The sequence below is a fragment of the Falco peregrinus genome, chromosome 1, assembly GCF_023634155.1.
Source record: "Falco peregrinus isolate bFalPer1 chromosome 1, bFalPer1.pri, whole genome shotgun sequence".
In the NCBI taxonomy this organism is placed as follows: Eukaryota; Metazoa; Chordata; class Aves; order Falconiformes; family Falconidae; genus Falco; species Falco peregrinus.
The window spans coordinates 77,509,068-77,530,774 of record NC_073721.1 but is presented as its reverse complement, the minus strand read 5'-3'; the positions used below and the strand labels follow the sequence as shown (position 1 = coordinate 77,530,774).

At 43.8% G+C, this 21,707-nt stretch overlaps 1 protein-coding gene across 1 annotated transcript in view; it reads left to right on the top strand.

Moving 5' to 3' along the window:
- The first annotated feature begins 3,352 nt into the window (after nt 1–3,352).
- Nucleotides 3,353–21,707, top strand: part of PLEKHH1 (pleckstrin homology, MyTH4 and FERM domain containing H1) — a 53,843-nt gene continuing 35,488 nt past the window's right edge. The window contains exons 1-5 of the mRNA XM_055791521.1: nt 3,353–3,606; nt 8,780–8,955; nt 14,616–14,678; nt 17,678–17,827; nt 20,883–20,966. Of these exons, the coding sequence (XP_055647496.1) occupies nt 8,815–8,955; nt 14,616–14,678; nt 17,678–17,827; nt 20,883–20,966 (438 nt within the window). The 5' untranslated portion in view covers nt 3,353–3,606; nt 8,780–8,814. The remainder of the gene's footprint in view (nt 3,607–8,779; nt 8,956–14,615; nt 14,679–17,677; nt 17,828–20,882; nt 20,967–21,707) is intronic.

The window sequence follows — 21,707 nt, the reverse complement described above, 5'->3', positions numbered from 1 at the left end:
TCCTTGCCCCTTTGGTAAGTTTTCAGCAGCACTATGTCTGGAATGTAATGGTCTCTCCCACCTGCAGAAATATGACAACTTTGCTTGCTAGAGAAAGAGTTTCTTCTGCTCTTATCTTATGACACCTTGTTCTCATTTATCTTTTTGTCCTTCTATGTAGGTATCTTAGATACGGTGCTCTTAACAAAGCAGCCTGTGCTTGTGTTGTGATAACGATAGTCTAGCAGTGCCAAGCTACTTCTCTGGGATCTGCCAGAGAGTTTGTTTTGTCAATAAGATATTTGCTGTTTCTAGTAAATTTTATTTTTTGCTGTATAATTTGTCTACAAATTATAAAGAACTGACAGAGTACTCCATCGGACATATTAAAGATAACCGTCAAGGGAAATCACTTGGGAACTGTGAGAAACTACTGGCTGTTTTTACAACCTTCTCCCTCTGAAGTAAAAAATGTTTTTCTATTTTCAATATTTAATGGAAGCCACGTTTTCATTATTTTTTTTTTAATAATAATTTTGTCAGATAATTTAACAGGAGTGACAGAAGGCATGAGACACAGCTTTGTAGAATAATTGCGTGAAAGAAATGGCAGCACATAATTGTATGAGTGCTGATGTGGTTCTGGGCCTCCAGGGGTTAAAGCAAGGTGTGTGGGGAGGTACTTTGTATAAAGTTCAGTGGCTGAGGAATGTCCTGGCAGTCAAGCTTCATTGCCTGGGAAAAACACTGGGCCAGACTGACATTTCAGTTACTGATACAAGTCCTGTTGGCTTTGCTGGTGCAAATGAGAGAACTTGACTAGTGCCCTTAAAGGAAGAATAAAAATCCCTCATAAAACTCAAATTAAGAATTTGTGGTCACATGCCATGACTGAAAGGAGTCAAGAATAGGATGGGGAGCATGAAGCTCCTTTTCCCTTTTTGTCTTTGGCCAGCCTCAGTTCAGGAGGGGACTCTCTAAAGCATGAAGCTACCTTTCGCTTCCTGAAACACCTATAGGGAGCCACAGATCGTGTTGGTTCTGGTTATTTATTACAATTCCTATATTATCATTGGGAGTAATGATTAATATAGGCTCACACACAATTTACAGTCTTTAAGCAACAATCTGAAAGATTGTAGGCAACTGGAGTCTCCTCCACTGGGAATTGCCGGAGAAATTTCTTTGGGTGACACTGTCCCAAGAGCCAGCTCCATCTCTGCCTGTATCCCTGCCCGTCCCTGCTTGGCTGGCCAAATGGGAGAGCTCCTCACCAGGTACCTGTTTCTTTTCAGTTTTTAGCCTGCCTCCCCTTGGAGTTCTGGCCATTTCTGTGTAGTGCTATCCTGCTCTCTGCTTGAACCAGCTCTGCATTGCATGCTTTGTCTTTCAGCTAGAAAGGAACCGGCAGCTTAATTCAGCCAAATTCCCATGGAATTGGAAACGGATGAGAAATCTGAAGTGAAACAAACTTTAGGCAACTGCAAGGTCCACAGCATCTTTGGAAATCTGACTACTTATTCGGATAATGAGGTATAGATTTCAGAGTCTACCTTTAGTCACTCTAGTGTCCAAATCTTGACCTTCTGCTTTTAGTTATATTTCTAAATTTTAACCACTTAATAACATCTGTCTTTTTATTTGTGCATAGTAAGTGATTTGCTACCCATTCTCTGCCAAGACACCAGTGAAAGTACACTATCAATGTGAGGAAAGAGTTTACAACAAAAGTTTAATAAACAGCAGATCTCGGACCAGGCGATATCTGTGAGCCAGATAACCACACTTCAGATCTTGTTTAACTGTGTTGCTTGCAGTACTAGGAGATAATTTTGTTCAGTTCTCCTGCCTGCTTTCTCCGTAGATTGTTGCGAACCTGTTTATTTCAGACTGCCCCATTTTCGTGGGTAGTCTCAACAAAAGAGCCAAAGCACAGTTTCAGAGCATTCATGGCTCTCTCATAATCACTCAAGACATCACCTTTTTGGTGCTGCTCTTTCCCAGCAAGCCACACTCACTTTCTTGAGGAGATGAGCCCACCTTTCATGGTGGAAAAGCAGGCCATGTGAAAGGCACACGCAAACTGGCCAGGGAGATACATGTCAGCATGACTGTCATTATCCCCACTAAGGAGAGCCTCTCAGGCAAATTTTTACAGTATCTTTGACGGAAGTAATGTGCCTGATGATGGAGTAACTAACATGCAGTTGCTAAACCTGAACCAGAGTGACTCTTGCTTTGAAACACACTGATCTGAGGCCCAAAGCCCTGGGAGCATTCGGTCATGCAGGCCCATTCTGTCTCCAGCCTCTTTTGCTTCCATGTGCCTGCCCTGGTCTGCTCAGTACCAAGGGCCATAGCGTCGGCTCAGCCAGCCGGGGACAGCTGTGTGCACACTTGCTCCTGGCTGCCACCCTCCTTAAGTGTCAGCTCCGAGTAACACAGGTAATATATATTCATGTAAGTCAATATATATTCATATTGCTGCATGTAAAGTAGCTCAGTAAGTGGTGGCCCCGTTCCTGAATAAAATAAGTTGTGTGCTGGCAGCTATCATTAGGAATGCTCAAAGCCTCAGACCTGCTTGTTTGAGCCATTTTGTGTGAGAGATGGCCCAAGTATGTGGGGCAGGATGGTGTCCTCTGGTCAGGAGAGCCATCATTACACCAGTTTGGTTTTCATCTCTAAGCTGGCACCAACCCCACGCCCTGGGGCTGTCTACAACCAGTGAGGGGTGCTCCAGGGGAGGCTGGGTCGCTCCACCGGCCCCTCAGGGCTGTGGCGGGAGGTGCGGGCTGCATGGCGCAGCGAGTGCCAGCTCCCTGCCTGGCTGCTCCCAAAAACCACCGCTGCGCCTCAGGGCTGGGGGCGGTTTGGGAACATTGGCTCCGAAGGCTGGGAGACGGCTGCAAGGGGGATCTCAGGAGACAAGGGCCCGACACCAGCACCTGCCGGTTGGGCAGGCCCGAGGAAGAAGCCTGCAGCCGCCAGCAGCTCTGCCCAGCGGGGGCCTCCGGCGCCGACCGGCGTTTGCCCGAAGGCACCTGGCACAAGATGGCTGCCCGGCGCAGGGGGAGCCGCAGCGCTCCCGGCTTGAGGGAGCAGCGGGCAGGCGCGCCGGGCGGCCGCAGGGAGCCCGGCCCGGGACGCCCCGGCAGCCCTGGCCCGTTCTTCGCAACCCCGGCCTTAGTAGAAGCCCCTGGGCCTGCAGAGCGGGTGGGGAGGCGGATGTCCCCGCCAGGGGCACAGCGCAGCAGTAGCTCCTCGCCCCGCCGGCCGCCCCAGCACCCGGGGCAGCGCTGCCCGCCCCACCTGCCTCGCCGCCGAGGCCGGGAAGGGGTTAAGAGCCCGGGGCGGGTGATGTCAGTTCCTGCGCTCCTCGGGAGGGCCGGCTCTGATATTTGAGCCGGGCTCTCCCGCTCGAAGGAGAGCGCTGGGAGAATGGAAAAGTGCTGAATGGGACAGGAGCGGCACCGGGCACCTGCCTGCCTGCCAGCCGGCGCCGCGCAGCCGCCCGCCTCACGGGCCGGCACCCCGCGGCCGCACGGGGTCCGGAGCCGCCGGACGCCGCCGGCTGCGCCTGTCACCGCCCTGCTCCGGCGGGGCGAGACCCCCGCGTCGGCCAAGGTGAGCGGGCGGGGCGGCGCTCCGCGGCCCGGGTCCCCTCCTGGCTGCCGGGGGACGTGTCTGCCGGTGGGCAGGGGACGGTGGGGGGCTGCGGAGGGCGGGTTTGTGCGGGGCTGCCTATCGTAGCCCTTCTCCCCCCCTTGACTTTCTTCGAGGCGGCGGTCCGGGGACCGACGGGAGCGTTGTGAGGGTGATGCAGTGTCATCTGTTAATTGAGTCTCGCTGGCTGAAATAAATAGGTTGGTCCTCGGGTGTGGGGCTTCGGTCCCTGAAGCTGCACGGAGGAGGTGGGGGGAGGAACGGCCGGGCGAGGGGGAAGCTGCAGCCCGCGGTCCCTTCCGTGTCCCCGGTTCGCCCGCGGGTGTGAGGGGCGGTGGCAAACCCAGGGGCGCGCTTCCCGCCTTCGGGCGCCTCCGCCGGCCGTGCCACCCGCGCTGATGCGGAGGGACAGTTCTTTTACCACCCCCCGACCCCCATCAAACCTTGCCCTTCCCACAGCTTGTCACGTTATTTCTGCCCCCTGTCCCCCTCCCCGTGCCGTGCACGTGCCAGGCCGCGCTCATGAACGAGAAATGACTGTGTGGCTGGACGACTCCAGCGGCCTCTGGGTTAAAAAGCTGAGGGGTGAAACTGTTTATGGAGTGGAAAATTGGGTGACTTTGGGCAAGGAGTTGATTAATAGTCTGGGGTTTCCACATGGAGTTTTGTCCATTGCCCGTACTGGTGACCCTCTTGGTGTTGATGCAGTGACATGGGCAGAAATCCCACTTCCTTCACATGTTACCTTTATTACATTTCTACTGATTCCTTTTGTAGTAAGATGGTAGTAAGAAGTCAGACCAGTATTCAGCTCTGGTGTTCAGGAGGGGTCTGGTGCATTTTACTGGCAGTTGCTAAGAGCTGCACTCCTGTGCTGACTGAATCCCCTGTAACAGCCTGGGTAAACCGATTCCTGAGCTGAGGAGATGCTCTTGTTTGAGATACAGAAACACTGTTTCACTCGTTTGCACTGAGTGAACAAAGCTGCAAACACTTGCATTTATACCTGCACCTGAAAGTCTTCACATTGATTAATTGCTTTTTACTCTCAGAAGGCTTTTCAGGTGGAAATACATGAGGTCTCTGAAGTGTTGTGAATTCCAGCCTGGATCCGCCAATATCTGGGACATTGGCTTATTCTGGTCTAAACCCCCTCCAAAACCCCATGACATTCTGGTGTAAATTTTATCTTTACCAGAACTACAACTGGATATGGGCACTTCAAGTAAATACATTCTTATTTATTTTGGATATAACATTTACTGTCAGAACTGTCTCTGATGTCGATCAAAACCTACAGATATAGTAAAAACTAGAGGCAAAACCTACAGATACAGTAAAAACTAGAGGTCTCATCTCTGCATTTAGCAGCTGGTTCAGTCATTTTTCCCTGGCTTAAGTTCTAAGGAGTCTGTAGCTCCCATTAACTTCACTGGAAGTTGTTTGATACTTAACACTGAAAATCAAGCTACTCTTTAAGAAGCGTCTGTATGCATTTAAGAATGAAGTTTTGAAAAATCTCAGCTTGGTTGAACAAAGTGTCTGCCTCCTGTTTACCAAGTTCTTAAAGTAAGAATACTTCATCTGAAAGTATCTGATCCCCAACTTCTTAATATGCCAAAGGGGGGAAAAAAGGACCACTTCTGTCTAACTATATAAATATGGTTCATATAACAGTATAAACTATTTATCTGTTATGGAAAGGACCAATATTGGGGGCGGGGTGGGGGGGAATCAAAGTACTTAGTGGATTAAGATGGTTAAGAATTACACAAAAAGGCATGTGAAATGGCAGGTCCAGTAGCAAGGATTTAAAGTCTGTCAAAATAAAGTCGATATTGTAATTCATAAAGTACAAATAAACTGCTTACATTCAGGAGAGTGAGGGAGAAGGAATGATGCGTTTAACAGTAAATGAGAATTCAGAATAAATTCGAAGTCCTAAATTAGGGTAAATGTGAGACAGTTTGGTACAGTATTGTTCCGTGAAAAAGGGTAAGGTTTTAGCTAAAGAGAGGAAAAGCTGTAAATCTAATCTCTGGTCTTCAGAAATCATTTAATGTGATGCCACATGGGGAAGTTACTAGCTTAAGTAGAGGAGATGGGGATTAATAGAAGATTTATAAGACAAAGAAATGACAAAAGAGAATGTGACAACACTGTGCTGAACCAGGGGCTGTTAGAAGGTAGGTATCTTACTGGGAGAGCTGGCTGACCCAGGGGATTAGTAAGGATGAGATTAATGACACAAAGTAAAACTGCACATTAGAAGTAGTAATAAAGTGGGTACGAAACCTAGGAGAGCCCTACTTAGAAACAGCAGAGGAGGAAAAGATCTGGATATACTAATCGATCACAGGGCAACCATGGGCCTGTTAAAATTTACAATAGCCTGTAGTACAGAGATTCTTGATCTTGTGGAGATTTGGCACAGACCTGTACTTTATTAATCTGTTCCAGTATCGTTGTAATGGGCCCCCTGTGCTCCCATGTCTGGCACTGGTGAAGGCAGCTGAGATTCTTCTGCTCCAGTTGCGTTGGCTTGTCTGTGAAAGTTGCCCACGAGTATAATGTGGTTGTAAAAAAAGGCAGATGCAATCAGGTGAGGTGCGGTTCCCCAGGAGAGTGGAAAGTACTAAATGCCTTTACACAAAGCTTTGGTGAGGCTGCATGCTGCCTTTCAGGTGCAGTTGTGGTCACCCATATCTATGAAGGGGAGCAAGAAAGATGAAACCGAACTCTCTTATATGATGTGTGCTGAAGCTGAAACAGGTGCAGAGGGAGAGTGGTGAGCTTTTCTTATGAGACTAAAAGAGCCTCTTATCTCTAGCTTTGCATAATAAGGTCTTTTAAGAGAAGCTTTTGATATCTATAAATATACCAAGATGTAAATATGAGGGAGGGAAAAAAACTAGCGAAGCTGAAGGGCAATAATCTACAAGAATGAACAGATGCAAGCTGGTTATGATTATATTTATGCTGGTAATTAGAAGGCAGCTCATTAGAGGGGTGAGGTAGAACAACAGGAATAGTGGGAGCAAAACTGCCTACATGGTTCTAGGGAAAGGGCTGTGTTAATTTATGAATGGGATTATATCATGCGGTTGTCTACAGTGAGAAGGAACAGGACAATGATTCAGGACATCTATCCTGGTCTTAAAATGCCCCATTCTGGACAGGAAGTCTAGTTCAACCAGAAATTATGGACTGTCTGAGGAAATTACTTTTGCTGTGGCATAAGCTGTGTGGTAAATCAGATTCATTCTACTTTGTGCCATTAGGGTTTATCCCATTCTTTCATGTGTCCTCTTTGGACTTGAACTCTATGAATAAAGACTAAAATCTCTTTCTGCCTGGTATGAAAGACAACAGAATTTCATCCGAGACCTGAATTACTATATCCAGAACAGAGCTGGCTGTAAACAAACTTAGGGTGGTGTAGGATCTTTCTATGACTTCGTGTACTCTTTTGGCTTAAAAAGGACTGGTAGCACTACCTTAGAGGGGAACCCTACAATGTTGTATGTCAGAGGTAACCTGGCTAAATGCCTGGTAAGGAGCTAGGGCTAGAGAATAGATCCATGTGGTGGACTGGGCTGTCGAAAAGGATGGCCTCTGTATTTCTGTAAAGCTGCTTGTAGGATACTGGTCTTTCTTCCTATCGCAGGGTGTTTTCAGTGATGCAGTACCGGACGTGAGCGTTCCTTTTCCTTGTTTTACTTAAACCTACCTTCTGACCTGGGATAGTATTTCACATATCACTGGAAGGGCAGGCAGCTTGCCGCTTGGAAAACTTTCTGTTACTGAACATAGCAACCTGTGTATAAAATAACTTGCAGGTTATGTTTGTAGCTAAAGGGTATAGAAGTGTCTTCCTTAACTCGTAACAGCGGGGATATAGCTGGGTAGTGTTGTTAGCTGTGTTATGTGTACTTACACTATTATGTATACTTAAGGTAATTTGAATCTCAGGTCTCTTACATGCAAAATATGAGCCAGATGTCCTGGCAGGTGAGTAAAACTAGGGCGACATTTTAAGCTTTCCCACTGTGCAAAGGCAGTTGTGAAAGTGGTGAGACTGGATGACTTCACCGCTCTCTCCCAAGTCTTGGTCTGTTACTTTAGTCCCAGTTCAGAAAAGCACAAATTTTGCCTGTGAATGGGTGAGAAGTTCCTTTAAGTATGGATTTCAGTGTTTTGATGAAGCTGATGAACTAATAACTGTTCTAGCTTTGCACAACATTTGTTATCGTAGAGTAATACAGCTGGCTGCTGGACTACACACACTGAGCTGATATTATAAACCTTCTTGTGAGTGTTCATGAATGCCTGAATTTGATTAAGGACACTTATTACCTACATTTTACATACTTTGTCTTCATTGTAAAAGATATCTGAAATGTTTAAATAGTTATTGAGTAAGAAAATGAAACTACTTTAAAAACCACAGCTGTTTCCACTTTGTGGAGTTTTGTATATCTCCTGATGTCTACAAGGACTTTAGCCTATCGCATGTTTTGTCTTCAGCCCTAGTTTATTCCTGGCTGGGATCTCTTTGTTTTAACAGAGCGATTGTTAAGATACTGTAGTATAGCTACTTTTCCACTTTTATTGTGGACTGACTATCAAGTAGTTAGCGGCTGGGAACACTTGCTTCGTACATTGCATCCTCTTAACACAGTCTGTATGAGATAAAGCACTGGTGGCCCAAGTTAGTAACGGGTGTGTGGCGTGGCGTGAGTTACATTTAAGAGGTCTTAGTGATTTGAGAGTTTAGAGCTGTGCTGGTACAAAGTGGGCAGGAGTAAAAATACTCCTAGTCTACAGGTAGATGCTGAACAAGGCTGTAAGGATGGCAGTAAGGCTGTTTGTAGTATATACAGTGTGATGCATTAGTAAATTATTTACTTACTCTAAAGGTAAAAGTTTATTTGAATATTTATCTGTTATCCATTAAAAGAGACTTCTGGGAGACAGCAGTATCAATAACCTGGACAGTACCATTTCATTTTCTGTTTGCCAAAGAAAAGGCCTTTGTTACCACTTCTGTAAGATGGACCAAAGAAGACTAGGCATAAGGGGTGTAAGGTTTGCCTGTCTAAAATATGTATTTTTTTCTCCTTCTCTTTTGTAGGATTTTTAGAGCACCTCGGACAACATCCCAAATGGATGATTAACTTCACAATGGCAGAACTCACAGTGGAGAGTGGCAGCTGTACGGACTGGCAAAAGCGATGCCTTGCACTGGAGTCTCAGCTCTTCAAATTCCGTTTGCAGGCAAGCAAGATCAGAGAGCTGTTAGCTGAGAAGGTGAGACAGTGGTGGCTTCTGCTTTGTATTGAGTTATGGCACGAAAGCAAAAAGTTCCTAAACACAAAGCTATCTAGTGAAATTGTTACTTGCAGTGAGGATCTCTTCCTTGATCACAGCACGTCATTGCACTGTGCTTATCACTTGAGATATAGAGATGTGACTGACAGTGGTGTAAAGTAGCATTAGTGAAAATAAGAATTTAGCCTTGTTTACTGGAAAATCACCAGGTATTCAGACTCTACTGGAAAACACTGTACCAGCAAGATTCTGGTTATCTAAAGTGACTGAGGCAGCTGTAGAGCAAAGATGGATATTTTGGATAAGAACAGCAAGCAGGATCAGGACCTGGCTGACAATAGAAAAGCTTACAGGAGTGCAAATTATGCTGTAAAGTTAAGACTGAACAGGGGTACATGTAGTGCATAACATTGCATACCCAGTCAAAATATTCTGGGGATACTGAAGAGCAGGACCAAGATACTTTGAGATCTGCATGTTAGAAACTTGTCTGGCATTTGTGGGTTTAGAGGCATCTCCTACTAATCTTTCAAGTGCACTAAGTGAACTTGTTTGCAATCCTAAGGGAAAGGACTGGTGAATATTTGAGGGTGGTGGGTATTTCTGTCATGGTGTGGATTTTTGGTGGTTTTATTTACCTTCAGTTGACTTGGCTTTCAATTTGAATTAAAGCTTTTTCACTAACCTCTAATTTGCATAAAATTTAAGTTTGTAGGTTGCTGTGGGGTTCCTTCTTTGTTTCAAAATGTGGCTTTCACAGTCCAGTCCAATATTGCTCAGCTATTCAGTTACTATTGGAAAGTGAGAACAGTTTCTTTCAGTCACAGTTTGCTAATGAAGTTGAAATCTTTACAACTGGCTGCAGTTTACTCCAAATGCTTTTAAGCTGTACCTGATGACAGATATGTTCTAAACTCACTTTTGCTCCATTTTGTATTATGTAACTCTTATGTGTATATTCTTCTTTGTTGGTTTTGGATGTAAAAATCTCCAAATGGTATCTGCTTCAGAGTGGAGCAATTTTCATCCTTGCTTTCACTGTAATTATGTTTCCACTGATGCTGTATACTGCATGCAACATTCATTCTACCCATCATATCTTAAGAAATAATGCGATTTTAAGCACCCTCTTCATCTTTTTGAGATAGCTGCTGAGTTGGACCTTAGTGATTACTTACCTTGGGAAACATTGGAAGCAGCTGTGAAGTCCATTTAGATGACGTTGTATTAAAAAAACCAAACAAACACAACAGTATGGATGTGGTGCAGGTCTGGTAAAGTTAACCAGTATTCATGCAATACTTCACATTTGCTGCATTACGGAATATGTGGCCCCATGGTTTATTAACTTCTGTTTTGAGAAACTTCCTGACTACCCATCTACAAAAACAACAAAAAAACCACAACCCACCTATCAGACTTTATTTTTGGAGAACAGACTTGTCAAATCTTTTGACTGTCTGTTTGGGGAGGCTTGTGGGCTGTGGCAGAGAATGAAATTTTCATCTGCTTTAGGGGTTTCTCAAGGAAAGGGCCTGACTGCCATTAATCCAGCCTTTCTGTCGAAGCGATGTTCCCTTTGTTAAGAATAAGGAGCAGTTTGGTTCAGTGATCAGGTTACTCTGTAACTACTTGTACAGCCCTGTCACAGGCTTACTTGAAGGGTCAAAGAGCTAGCAGGTCTGCAATTCCTGCTCTGAATGTCATGTTGGGAGAGCCTTGGGGACTGCGGGGCAGCTCTGGCAGGCTGTCCTGATGCAGGTGGACTTGAGGTGCCAGAGCAGGTGCTCAGCACACAATGCTCACATTGAATACTACTGTTGGGAAGTGTTCTGTGCCTCAAGTTCCCAAATGCTCTGCAATTACTTGATCACAGACCCTCCTTACCTCCTTCTCTGTTGCCACAGGGCTCCCCAGTAGTCACAGCAACAGGGGCTCCTGTCCATGCTGCATCCTTCTCCCCTTCAGATGGGTAGTGATGCTAAACTGAAGGAAGTGCATGCTTTGTATATAGTGATGCCAGCTCCAAGGATTTTTATCATGGATTTTATAGCACTTGTGATTTAATTTTTTTTTCTTATAGTTCTATCTGTGAGAATGTAGAGATTCAGACATACTGGAGAGAGTACTGCACTTCCAAAAAACATTTGGGGGGAGAAAGATCTTGAAAAATGTGAAGTGGGCTCAGTTTGAAGCTGTGCTGCCCATCTGGGGTGATCCTCTGATACAGTTTACAGCAACAGGAAAAAAAAAAAAGTGGTTTTGCCAGTGAAAGTGAAGAGCAATGTTAACAGTGGTGTGATACTTGCTCACCAGCTAGGTTGTCTCAGAGGTCTGGAAGCTACTGATTGAAAGGCTTGAAAACCTGATCCCCCAGTCTTAAATTAGTCTCTATAACCAACCTTTCAATTTTAAAGCAGATACTATTATTTTAACTCACAAAAAACCCCAGCCCAACCACTCATGCCTGGCATCAGTAATACAATGTACGCTAACAGTTTAAATACTACAGATTTTGAAAATCCGCTTAGATTGAATAATCTAGATCACGGTTCAGAACATGAGGAATTTAAAACCCAACAGTTTAACTGCCAGTGCCCTAGTTCACATGGTGTGAACTTCCACATTGGTAGCCCAGTCTCAGCTGTTAAGCAGTGCCACCCAAGCTGTGGAGAGCCTGGCTGTGAGTCACTGTGACAGAAGGACCTCAGCCCCTGGCCTCCAAGACAAAGCTCTGCAATCCTGCTGGACTCCTGGAGGGTGTGAGACCCCTGGGTCCTGCCTTGTGGACAGTGGCAGGGATCTAGTCTCTTGGGAAGCAGGCAGTTTCCACTCTAACTTTCTTGTACATGCACAAAGAAAAAGATACTCCTCTGTTCGTGAGTGACATAGCAAGCCGTTGCCTTGGCAGCAAGTTGACCTGGTTAGGAGTGAGCTCTGGAAGGGAACAACAGGAGGAAAATGAGGCTGAGACATGCAGGAACTTTTTTCACTCAATTTAGCATGTTCTGAGCCATCAGGAGAGGGCAAGCCTCTGTGAATGAATGGTTGATAGGAGGATCTTCTGCAGCATTTAGAAAGGCCATCTGGGTAGCTTTGAACCTGCTTCTGTCTTAATTCAATAAACAATGACCATTTGGGAAAAGCCTCTTTTGTCTCATGCAAGCATGGCTATACAGCTGGGCTTGTTTCTCTCCATACAAGCTGTCTGGGCTAATGTTTGGGAGAAGAGTTGAATTTGGCTTGGTCACTAAGTTTTTTTATGTGACCCGGGACAAGTTGCTTAGTAGCATTTGTCAAAGTATAAAGCATTTTTAACGAAAGGACCCACGTAGATATCAAGCATTATTAGTAATTCATTGAAGGACTTGAAAGAGCCTTACAAGCATGGACATATTAAATCTGAACATACTCCGGTGAGACAGCTGACACTGGGGATGGGTGAAGTAATCATTCTGTGTACATGAGAAACACAGCAGTTATTTAACAGTTCATAGTAGGACAACCCCAGCAATGTAGTACAGGAAGTTAAGAAATGTATAAGTTCATTTAGGGCTACAGAGGGGATTAGGGTGACAAAAGTAGTTGATTGAACTGGAACTTAGCCAGGTCACCTTGCTTGCACAGGAAGTTTCATAACTTTTTGGCGATGAGGAATGATCCCAACATACATTCTCTGTCCTGATCAGGATCCAGGACTGCTAGCAATGTGAAGCAAACTGTCATGAGTCACATGGGACGTGTTTTTCAGTTGGAACAGTGCTGTCTTCTTAAAATAACATGAATCTTCCATGGAGACTGCCCACCTTGTGGAGGATTGAGTTATTAGTCTAAAAGGATAGATAGCCTTTGGGAAAAGGCTCAGAGATTCATCTAAAGTCTGTGCTGGTAATGTAGACACTGTCAATTCATCAGGAAATTAGCACAGGCCATTGATTCTGAAGCTGGTCATAAAAAGCCTTTGTTTCACAAGGTGTATTATGTCTCCAGTTAGCATCTGTCTTTCACCCTTATAATTTGCTGCTACCTGTCTATGGTATGACTATCCAGAGATTAATGCATGGGTAGATCACTGTTCCTAATGGACGCAGGCTCATGTGGTAACCCAGACCACTGCTGTTAGTGTTAGATTGCCTTGATCTCAGTCTCTAAAACTCTTAAGAGATCAGGTCCTTTGGTCAGAGCAGTTTTGGCTGGCTGTGCAATTTTCTGTGGCATCTCTCCGTTCCTCTGCCAAAGAAGTGTCCTTGATTTGAACATTAAGCTCCATAGGCTGTGCTGTCCTTCATTGCTCTACTGAAAAAGCATACCTGAGATGTGTCATGCTAAATATGGCATTCCTGATCGTCATGGTTTGAATTTGTCATGGCGTGGCTTTTTTAGTTATATGACCCTTGATGTGTCTACATATATGTACCTTTCTGATATGTTTGTCAATAAGTGACAGTTTGCTCTTATGATCAGTGTGTATGTACAAAAAGGAGAGTTGTCTTGTTGCCATCTGAAGGAAGGGAAATGGAAACACAGGAATGCTGTCATCTCCATTCTGGGTGATCCACCTAAGAGGAGTAAGTCACATTTTCAGAAGTATTGGCTTGGTCCTCATAGTGATCAACCTGGATACTTGGCTCCAGTGCTTTATCAAGAATCAGTAATGCATTGGAGAGAAAAGAAGCTCAGTTCCCCTTACAGTTTTTCTGCTTGAAGCATGGTTCTTTTAATCTTCTGAAGCTGCCTCTATGTTGTTCCTTCATTAGTAAAACACAAGTAAACGCTGGAAACTCTGAAGCATTCCTCAAATTTTGCAGTTTAGTGGATGAAACTTAGTGTCACTGCCTTAATATTACTGGGCTTAAATCTGAGACTCGTCAAAGTAGGGCAGGTGGTAGAAGATAACTTTGCAAACATTGAATGAGATCTTTAGTTGCTATTTAAAAAAGATGACTTGGCTCTAACTGTAAGTTGTTAGAGGAATCCCACGTACTGAGAATGAAGTGATGTACATACATTTAGAGTACAATTCTAGTCAGTGTCCTTTGACTTCAATAGCAGCAATACTCGGATAAAGAATCACAGAATGGTCAGTTTGCAAAGCTTTTTAAAATTAAAAGAAGCATAGGAAAATTAAGATCATTGTTAATCTTGTCAGTTACGAGACTGGTGGTTTTGAAGGCAAAGCAAAAGTATTTGTTGGTTATTATGTGGCATCATAAAGAACCTGCTATGAGCTTTCCAAGATGTGTTCATTTTTACTTGCCAATGTAAATGAATCCTGGCTGAAATAAAACCAGGAAAGAATGGCACACTGTAGACAGGCTTCTTGCAGGGACAGCCCATGGTGTGTAAATTGTGGAGATGGGGTCAAGACTTTGAGACTATTCCCTTGACCCGTGTAATAAATGATGAAGCACACTAATGAGAAAACAGTTCCGGTAAATTCCAAGTAGGGCAGAAGACTGGAAAAGGTCAAAGGCTTTTTCTCCTGGTCAAAGCTGTGCAGTTAACCCAAAAGATGCCAAAGATCTGTAGACCTGCACAAGAAATGAAAGATTCCTGAGTAAAACAGGTGAATTTCCAGGTGATATTAACTTTTACTTCTTTCTTCCCCCCTTTCCCCTCCTTTTCTTCTGGCTCTGAAGATGCAGGAATTGGAACAGAGAGTGATAGAAGCAGAGCAAAGAGCTGAGGAAGCAGAGAAACAGGTAAGAGATTCTCTTATGATTGCTCTGGTACAAGCTAGCAGTAACTTACTCTGAATTCCCTCTAGTCTAGCATACAGACAGCTCTCTGCAGTGCTGTGCTTTGTTAGGGAAATACTGATTTACAGTGGTGAATGGATTTTCTGGTCTACTTCCCAGGCTTTGAGCCTGAGCTATGAACAGGTACCTAAATGTGTTCCACCCTAAGTGAAAACCAGCACCGTATATTTACCTCGGCTTCACAGCCTTTACTCCCTCATACAGGGTAGGCATGCTTGGTTATGGCAAAGTAAGGGGATATCGTACTTCAGGATTAAAGCATGGAGATACAGCTGTCTGGCACATCCTCAGGAAACAAACGCTTAAGAGTATTGGTAAGGATTTATCTACAAGTAGAGAAAGTTCTGTGAAGGAAGTAAGGGTGTGTGTCTGCAGAACCTATCAGCTGTTCTGGATTTTCATTTTAGTAATTACTGTTCTGGCTTAGGAGCCCATGGAGAAAAACAGTAAGAGCTGGATTCCTGGCATATTACTGTAACCATCTAAAAATTAGGCATGTTGTCCAAGATAGTCCTTCAGTGCTTCTTCAATAATGGAGAAGGGTGGAGGGAGAGACTTCAGCTTGTGAACAGGTTACAAATAATAGACTTTGGGGAAGCAGACGGTTGTACAGTCTGCACTGTAAGGAGTATTATAAAAACAAGAGCCAGGAAGGGCCAGGTGATCTGAGCTCCTGCATCACTGCAGACTGCTGCTGAAGAGAAGGTTTGAAGTGAACCAGCTCCCTCCAGTTGGACAAAAGCTGCAGGACAGAGCATTGAGTTGGAGACTGAAGCACAGACCTAAGCCATGCATGATGGCCAAGAATGGCTGTCAAAGATGACTTCAGTAGTGAAGGGCTGAATAGGCAGTGTTCTAAGCACTGGGGAACATACTGCCTAGGAATCAAGAATTTGAAGTACCTAGTAAGGTATTCTGTCTGCAGAATGTGCTATTCCATGCCAGTTTGATATTACATCAAGATTTTTTTTCTGACCAGCTTAAATATAGGAAAGATGCTATGCCTAGTCACTGTGCTATGATCTTTACGCTAGATCAGCAACTGCTTGTCAAGAAGAGTGTTCTTGAGAGTGGTAAGTCCATGTGCAGCCAAGATAGGCAAAGGTAACATTGTCGCTGTGACAGCACCAGCAGGAAATGTAGTTATTGCCATAGGCCAGTGGAGGAGGCTTTGTACCAGCAGGCACATCAATGTTAGGTATAGAGTGTCCATGATATGGTGAGGTGTGATGACGGTAAGGGAGCAGATGGAGAGCAAGTCAAGTCCAGGTCAGAGAATGCGCAAGAAAGGGAGAACTTGTCTGGGAAGGTATAGGAAAAATGAGGTTGCCTTCAATAACTTGCCACCAGCAGTTCTGTAGCTGTGCATTGGCAGGTCCTAAAGACTAGCAACCCTCAAAGTTTGCCATTCCAGCAGCCATACCAACATCCAGAGGTAAGTGTTCCTAGAGAAATACTTCATTGCTGCCTGACAGCCTGAAGAAGTGACAGCATAGGAGTAGGACCATTCCTTTCCACTAACAAGTATATTCACCGTGAATGAGAAGCAGCTGACAAATGAGGGCTCCACATCAAGTGCAAAATCCCTTGTTATCTTTCTCTCCAGGAGTCTGGGGGGTTGGATTTGTTAATTCAATGGGCTCCCTGTAGCTGCCAACCTCAATTAAGGGAATCACATGTTTGCAGTCCCCTCTCTGAGCCTCTAGTACAGAGTCAGCATTTGGGCATCAGACAGAAGGGAGGGGCCATTTCTTTTTACTATAATCACCCTAAACTCTAATGAAAACACATCCGACTCAGCAGGCTTTGTTTTCTGGCTCGGATGTTGGGTGCCTACCTTTTTGATTCAGTTATGAGGAAGAGGCAGTTTGCTTCTCTGCCTAATGCAGGCAGACAGGAGGACAAAACACAGCTTCTACAAGTATGAAGTGTAGGCTGCTCAGCAGAGCATGAGTAACTGTTGCACAGACTTTGTGAAGTGCTCAGATCATTGCCTGCATTCTACCTTCCTGGTTCCAAACTCCTGCCAAATGAACGGTATCTGGAGTTGGTTTCGTTGCAGGTTTTGTGTCTCTGGGATGCGTTGGAGCCAGATGCTTTCCCATCATCAAATGCTGCATTTAGCAGGTTTGAGTTAAGTTGATGGAATTCAATTCACCTTCAGAAATGAAGTCTTATAAACCACTGCAATATTAAGAGACACAGGTTTTGAAGAAAGCAAAGAAGTTTTAAAAACTTGCTGAAAACCTGAAAGACTTCAGCAGCATCTAGGTTTCAGTGCATTGGAACTTTGTAGTGAAGGAGCATTATGCTGGTGCTTCTCCTGCTGAGGTGAACAAGTGTTGGCACTGGTAGGAGCTCAAAGACAGGCAAAGCTTCTGAAATATCTAACATGGTAACTCCTTAGCAGGTCGGGTGAAAAGACTTGTCAGAAAGCCAGAAGTTGCTAAAACATTGTCTAAGCTGGGGATAGGAGGAAAAAGGAACTCTGTATTACATTTCCCTGTAGACATCTTGATCTGAAGCAAACGGCCAGGGTTTTGTGGTGTATACCTGGTAGTGAATAAAGTAAAAAGGTGACCACAGTATTGCGAAGGAGGAAAATGTGGTGTACCTTGCCCATATGTCTCTGTAGACTATAGTGCCTATATGGTTTCCTTGACTAATGGTGTGCAAATATTTTACAGTCCACAGTGTGTTTATCTGTTCACAGTTTAGTTTGCATCTGTTACTGCTTCAGCAGTACAAATGAATGGCCAATATTCTATTCAGAAATATGGATATAAACTAAGTGTGACCTGAAGAGTTTTTTATTTTCTTCTTTTCCCAATTTCAAAAATATGAAACCCACAAATAGTCTCATTAGGGCCCTACCACTACACAGTCAGCTTCTTAATTTGCATTATTTTGGTGGTTTTCTCTCTCTCTGATTGTCATTACAGGTCAGAGTTATGGAAAAGAAGATAAAACTAGCCAACGTGAAGACCAGTGAATCGGACAGCACTCTGCAAAGGAAATGTCAGGAGCTGATGGGCACAGTTCAAGGAAAGGAAGATCTGATCAACAGATTGGAGACACAGCTAGCAAAACAGGTAAAGATGTTTTCTACAGGGAGATCTGTAGCTTTCGTGAGTTGGAGGGTCTCTGTAATGTATGTTTCAAAGGTATGGACTATGTCTTATTACTTAATTAGCCTCTCACTTGCCTTCAGCTCAGCTGTAAAAAGTTGTCCTGCCCAGTGCAAGGTCTTCTCCTCCCTTTCTCTTTTATACAAAAGCATTCATTCAGCCCCAGTAGCCCTTGTCCCTTCATTATAGGAGACCAGTGTCCTTAATGGACTTCCTTATGTTAGTGCTGAGTCAGTGCTGAGACCCTGAATTGTAATGCTAAGGTCTGGTCACAGTATTTCTCTGGCTTCCTAGCATATAGATTGCTCTGCAAAATCATTATGTAGCCATCTCTGACTCGGCTCATCCTGCTTTTTGGGAAGGGACTTTCCCAGTCTTCAGCAATCCTTTAGCATAGTTCATCTCTTATCAGATGTCCTCATCATAAAAGAGCAGCTGTCTCCCAGTAAGGATAGTTCTTAGTATGTTCCATTCTCGCTTGGTGCAAGAAAGCATCTGCATCTACAGGAGGACTTATATTTCAGCTCTAGTAAAGGCCTTACCCGGTGGTCTTTATAACACGAGTAATGAAGTATTCTTTTATGTTGTATATAAGAATATAATGTGTATATATAAAGTTAATTAATTTTAAATGGAAATAGCTCATTAAAATATTGCACACAAAAAATAAACTTTTCCATTTGAGTTGCACTTTACATTTAACTAATCACCTGTTTCAAGAGGAAAAAAAAAGTTCAGACAGCTTACCCTTACTGAGACCAAGTATAGTGTGGTGGTCTGGCATCAGGTCTTTGTAGTACTCTTGAATTTCAGGTCACATCCCCAGGTCAGCTTGCTCAGGCAGAATGTACATGAAGTTTCTGCATTTTGGAGAAAGGAGGTGTTCAGAAGGAGCTACAACAGTGATCGAAGTCTGGAAGCAGCTCTTCCAATTGAAGGTGGAAGAAATTCCAATTTAGCCAAAAATGTGAGGTGTGATTTGATGAAAATCAACAAATATAAATGGGAAAAATATTAGAATGTTTCGGGTTTTTATTCTAGTGACAAGAGGCAAAATGAAATTTTAGAAATCAAAGCCAAAGCTGGACAATTTCAGACAAGAAACACTGTTTATCAGGGTTAGAAGTTTAGTTTCAGAATGGGGTGGGATGGTGGCAGCACTGGAAGGTCATGAAAGGTTCCTGTAAGGGATCCTGTTTGTTTTCACTGGGATGGGGAAAGCTGTGGAGTTCAGAGCATTAATACTAGGACACTGAGGTGGTGTCTGGACCATACGATAGTACGGGACACAAAGAATCTCTGCCTCTGGGTCTTAAAGCACAATAACTACATCTACAGGTGCTGTGCCTGAGTGAATTGGCTCTGCTTGGAGGCAGGGCTTACTAAGCTCTGTGACAGCGCTGTTGTTATGTGACTGTTCTACTTTAGGCCCTAAATAAAATCTTGACTTGCACTTCACTGTGTAGCATAGCAATATTCTGAATCTTTTACATCTTTGTCCCTGATCTGAGACAATTCTAGGTTATTAGGAATTCAAAGGCATTACTTTGATATGGATATTCAGAGGACTAGGACAGATCAACTGTATGTGCCAGATATTTCAGAGCAGTAGGCATGTCCAGTACTCTACTACAGCAAAGGCTGGTACCTGATTAGCAGCGCATACAGCCATATTCAAGGAGAAGAACTAATGTAAGTCCTCATCCTGAAGCATTAGATTTGATTATTTTATTATGCTTAACCACAAATGTTACTGCTACCCGTAATGTTGCCAAGGTATATTTTAAAGTCAGAAAATGTATTTGAGTAAGAGCTTTTAAATGTGCAGCTGTGGTGACAAATAGCATGTGATGATTTGAAAGCAATGTGAAGATGTAGGGAATTTCCTGCAGTCTACTGTGTATTTATATGGTATTCATTAAGTGAACTTACACTCTTCAGTGTGAAAAACTTAAAAAGGGAGGAGAGGAAGCACTGACATTTTTATTATCATAATTACTGGTATTTGTTTACATTAAAACAAAAAATCTGGCAGGGAAACCACCAACTGCTATCAGAAAATATTACCTGTGTCCATTTGAGAAACCAAGGCTGAATGTGCCATACAGAGTGTATTCCCCCTCCCTTGCTCCTGGAACTGAATTCTCCTTGTAGTTGTTTAAATCATTAGGTAGATAGACTTTTCAGTGACATTGTTTCTGATGAAGCCATGCAGATGTACAGAAGGCTTCAGGTAATTGTGGTATCCACACAGATGCAAAAATGATGTTGTAGCAATATTGCCCAAGCAGATACTTGGGGGGAAAAAATGTTCATTGTGCAAATCAGCAGTATTCCCATAACATTTCTGTGTGGACTAGAACCTGTTTTAATGGATATGTAAGCATACAACCATTTACACAATCTCAAAACCTCCTAGTATGTCTTAGCCTTTCAAGGTCAAGTTTTGGAGATTTTTTTACTCTGTCTGCTGGTTTTTTTTAATATACTTTCTCAATGAGAATATTGTATGTGTTAAATACATTGTTGGTGTTAGTTTCCATCTCTTGAACCTTTAAAGTCCATACTCTACACCTGTGCAATTGAATCAGTGTTTTATAAATCACTTACAGGCACTGCTTAGTTCTTATTAACTTCAGCCAACTCGGGGAGACGGGGGGACAGGGCTGGAGGGACACTATGGATGCTCAACAGTAACATTACAAAACCATCTAAAAGAGGAAAAGTTGCAGACTGTACTGAAAAGGAACTGTAGTAGGTGGGCAATAATTACCTGAGCTGCTGGATTTTGCTGTTGCACAATAAACCCTTGAAACAACCATTTGAATTTGATGCCAGTGACCCTGTTAGACAACTTAGAGCTTGATATTTTCAGAGGCCAGCTAAATAATAATATCCAAATAGCAGTCTTAAATCTTACATCTGGAATGGGAACTTCAGTGTTTAAGTCCTGATGCAGTAACTTCCTGAGAACAGTTAGTTGTACTCTTCTAATGCATCTAATCTTTCTTTGGCACAGAAACAGTTGAGGACTGAGGAAGCCAAAATTGTTCAAGAGAAATCTGCTAAGATCAAAGAGTGGGTAACACTTAAGCTGAGAGAGGTGAGTCTTGCTGCTTGTGAGTAAATACAGTGGCTGCACTGCCAGTGGGCTTCTGTGTAGGACAGCAGTCTGAGGACAGTCAGTCTGCCACAGGCTTTCTGCTTGTTTGGCCCTATGCACACGCAGTTGCAGAGCTAGGGTCGTCCCTTTTACTGAGGGCTGTGGGCAAACTATAAATGAATGAAGTCACTAATGCCCAAAAGCAGCCTCTGAAGATGGTAAACTACTCATAGGTAGCTTTCACCTAGCTTTCCTCTGCCTCTCCTTGTTTTCTCTGGGTGTGGGTTCTATCTTTTTTTCCTGACAAAGCAGCTGTGACACAAACACATGCCCTTTGCTCTTCCTTAATTTGCCATCTCTGACTAATGCTGTTTTCCTACTGCCCAGCATTTTCTTATGTCTAACTTCTCCCTCCTGTCCATCCTGTGGACTTACGCCTCTATCTGGGCCTAAGTCAATACCCTCTAGGGAAACTGATAGTAATGGTGGGTCAGCATGCAGTTCTAAAGATGCAGTAATAGTTTACAACTGGGAGTGGGGCTATTGGGTCTTTCCCTTTTATTCCAAGTTAAAGCCATAGATTTTCTTGTTTATGCCAGAAAGGGGATTTGTTGGAGTTAAAAGAAGCAGTCTGTGGGCACTGTGTTATGATGTGATTCTGTAATCTCGTTAGATTGCCTAGATAATTCACTGAGCTGCTGTGCTTCTCTTCCACTTTCCTATATGAGAAAACTTGTGGTG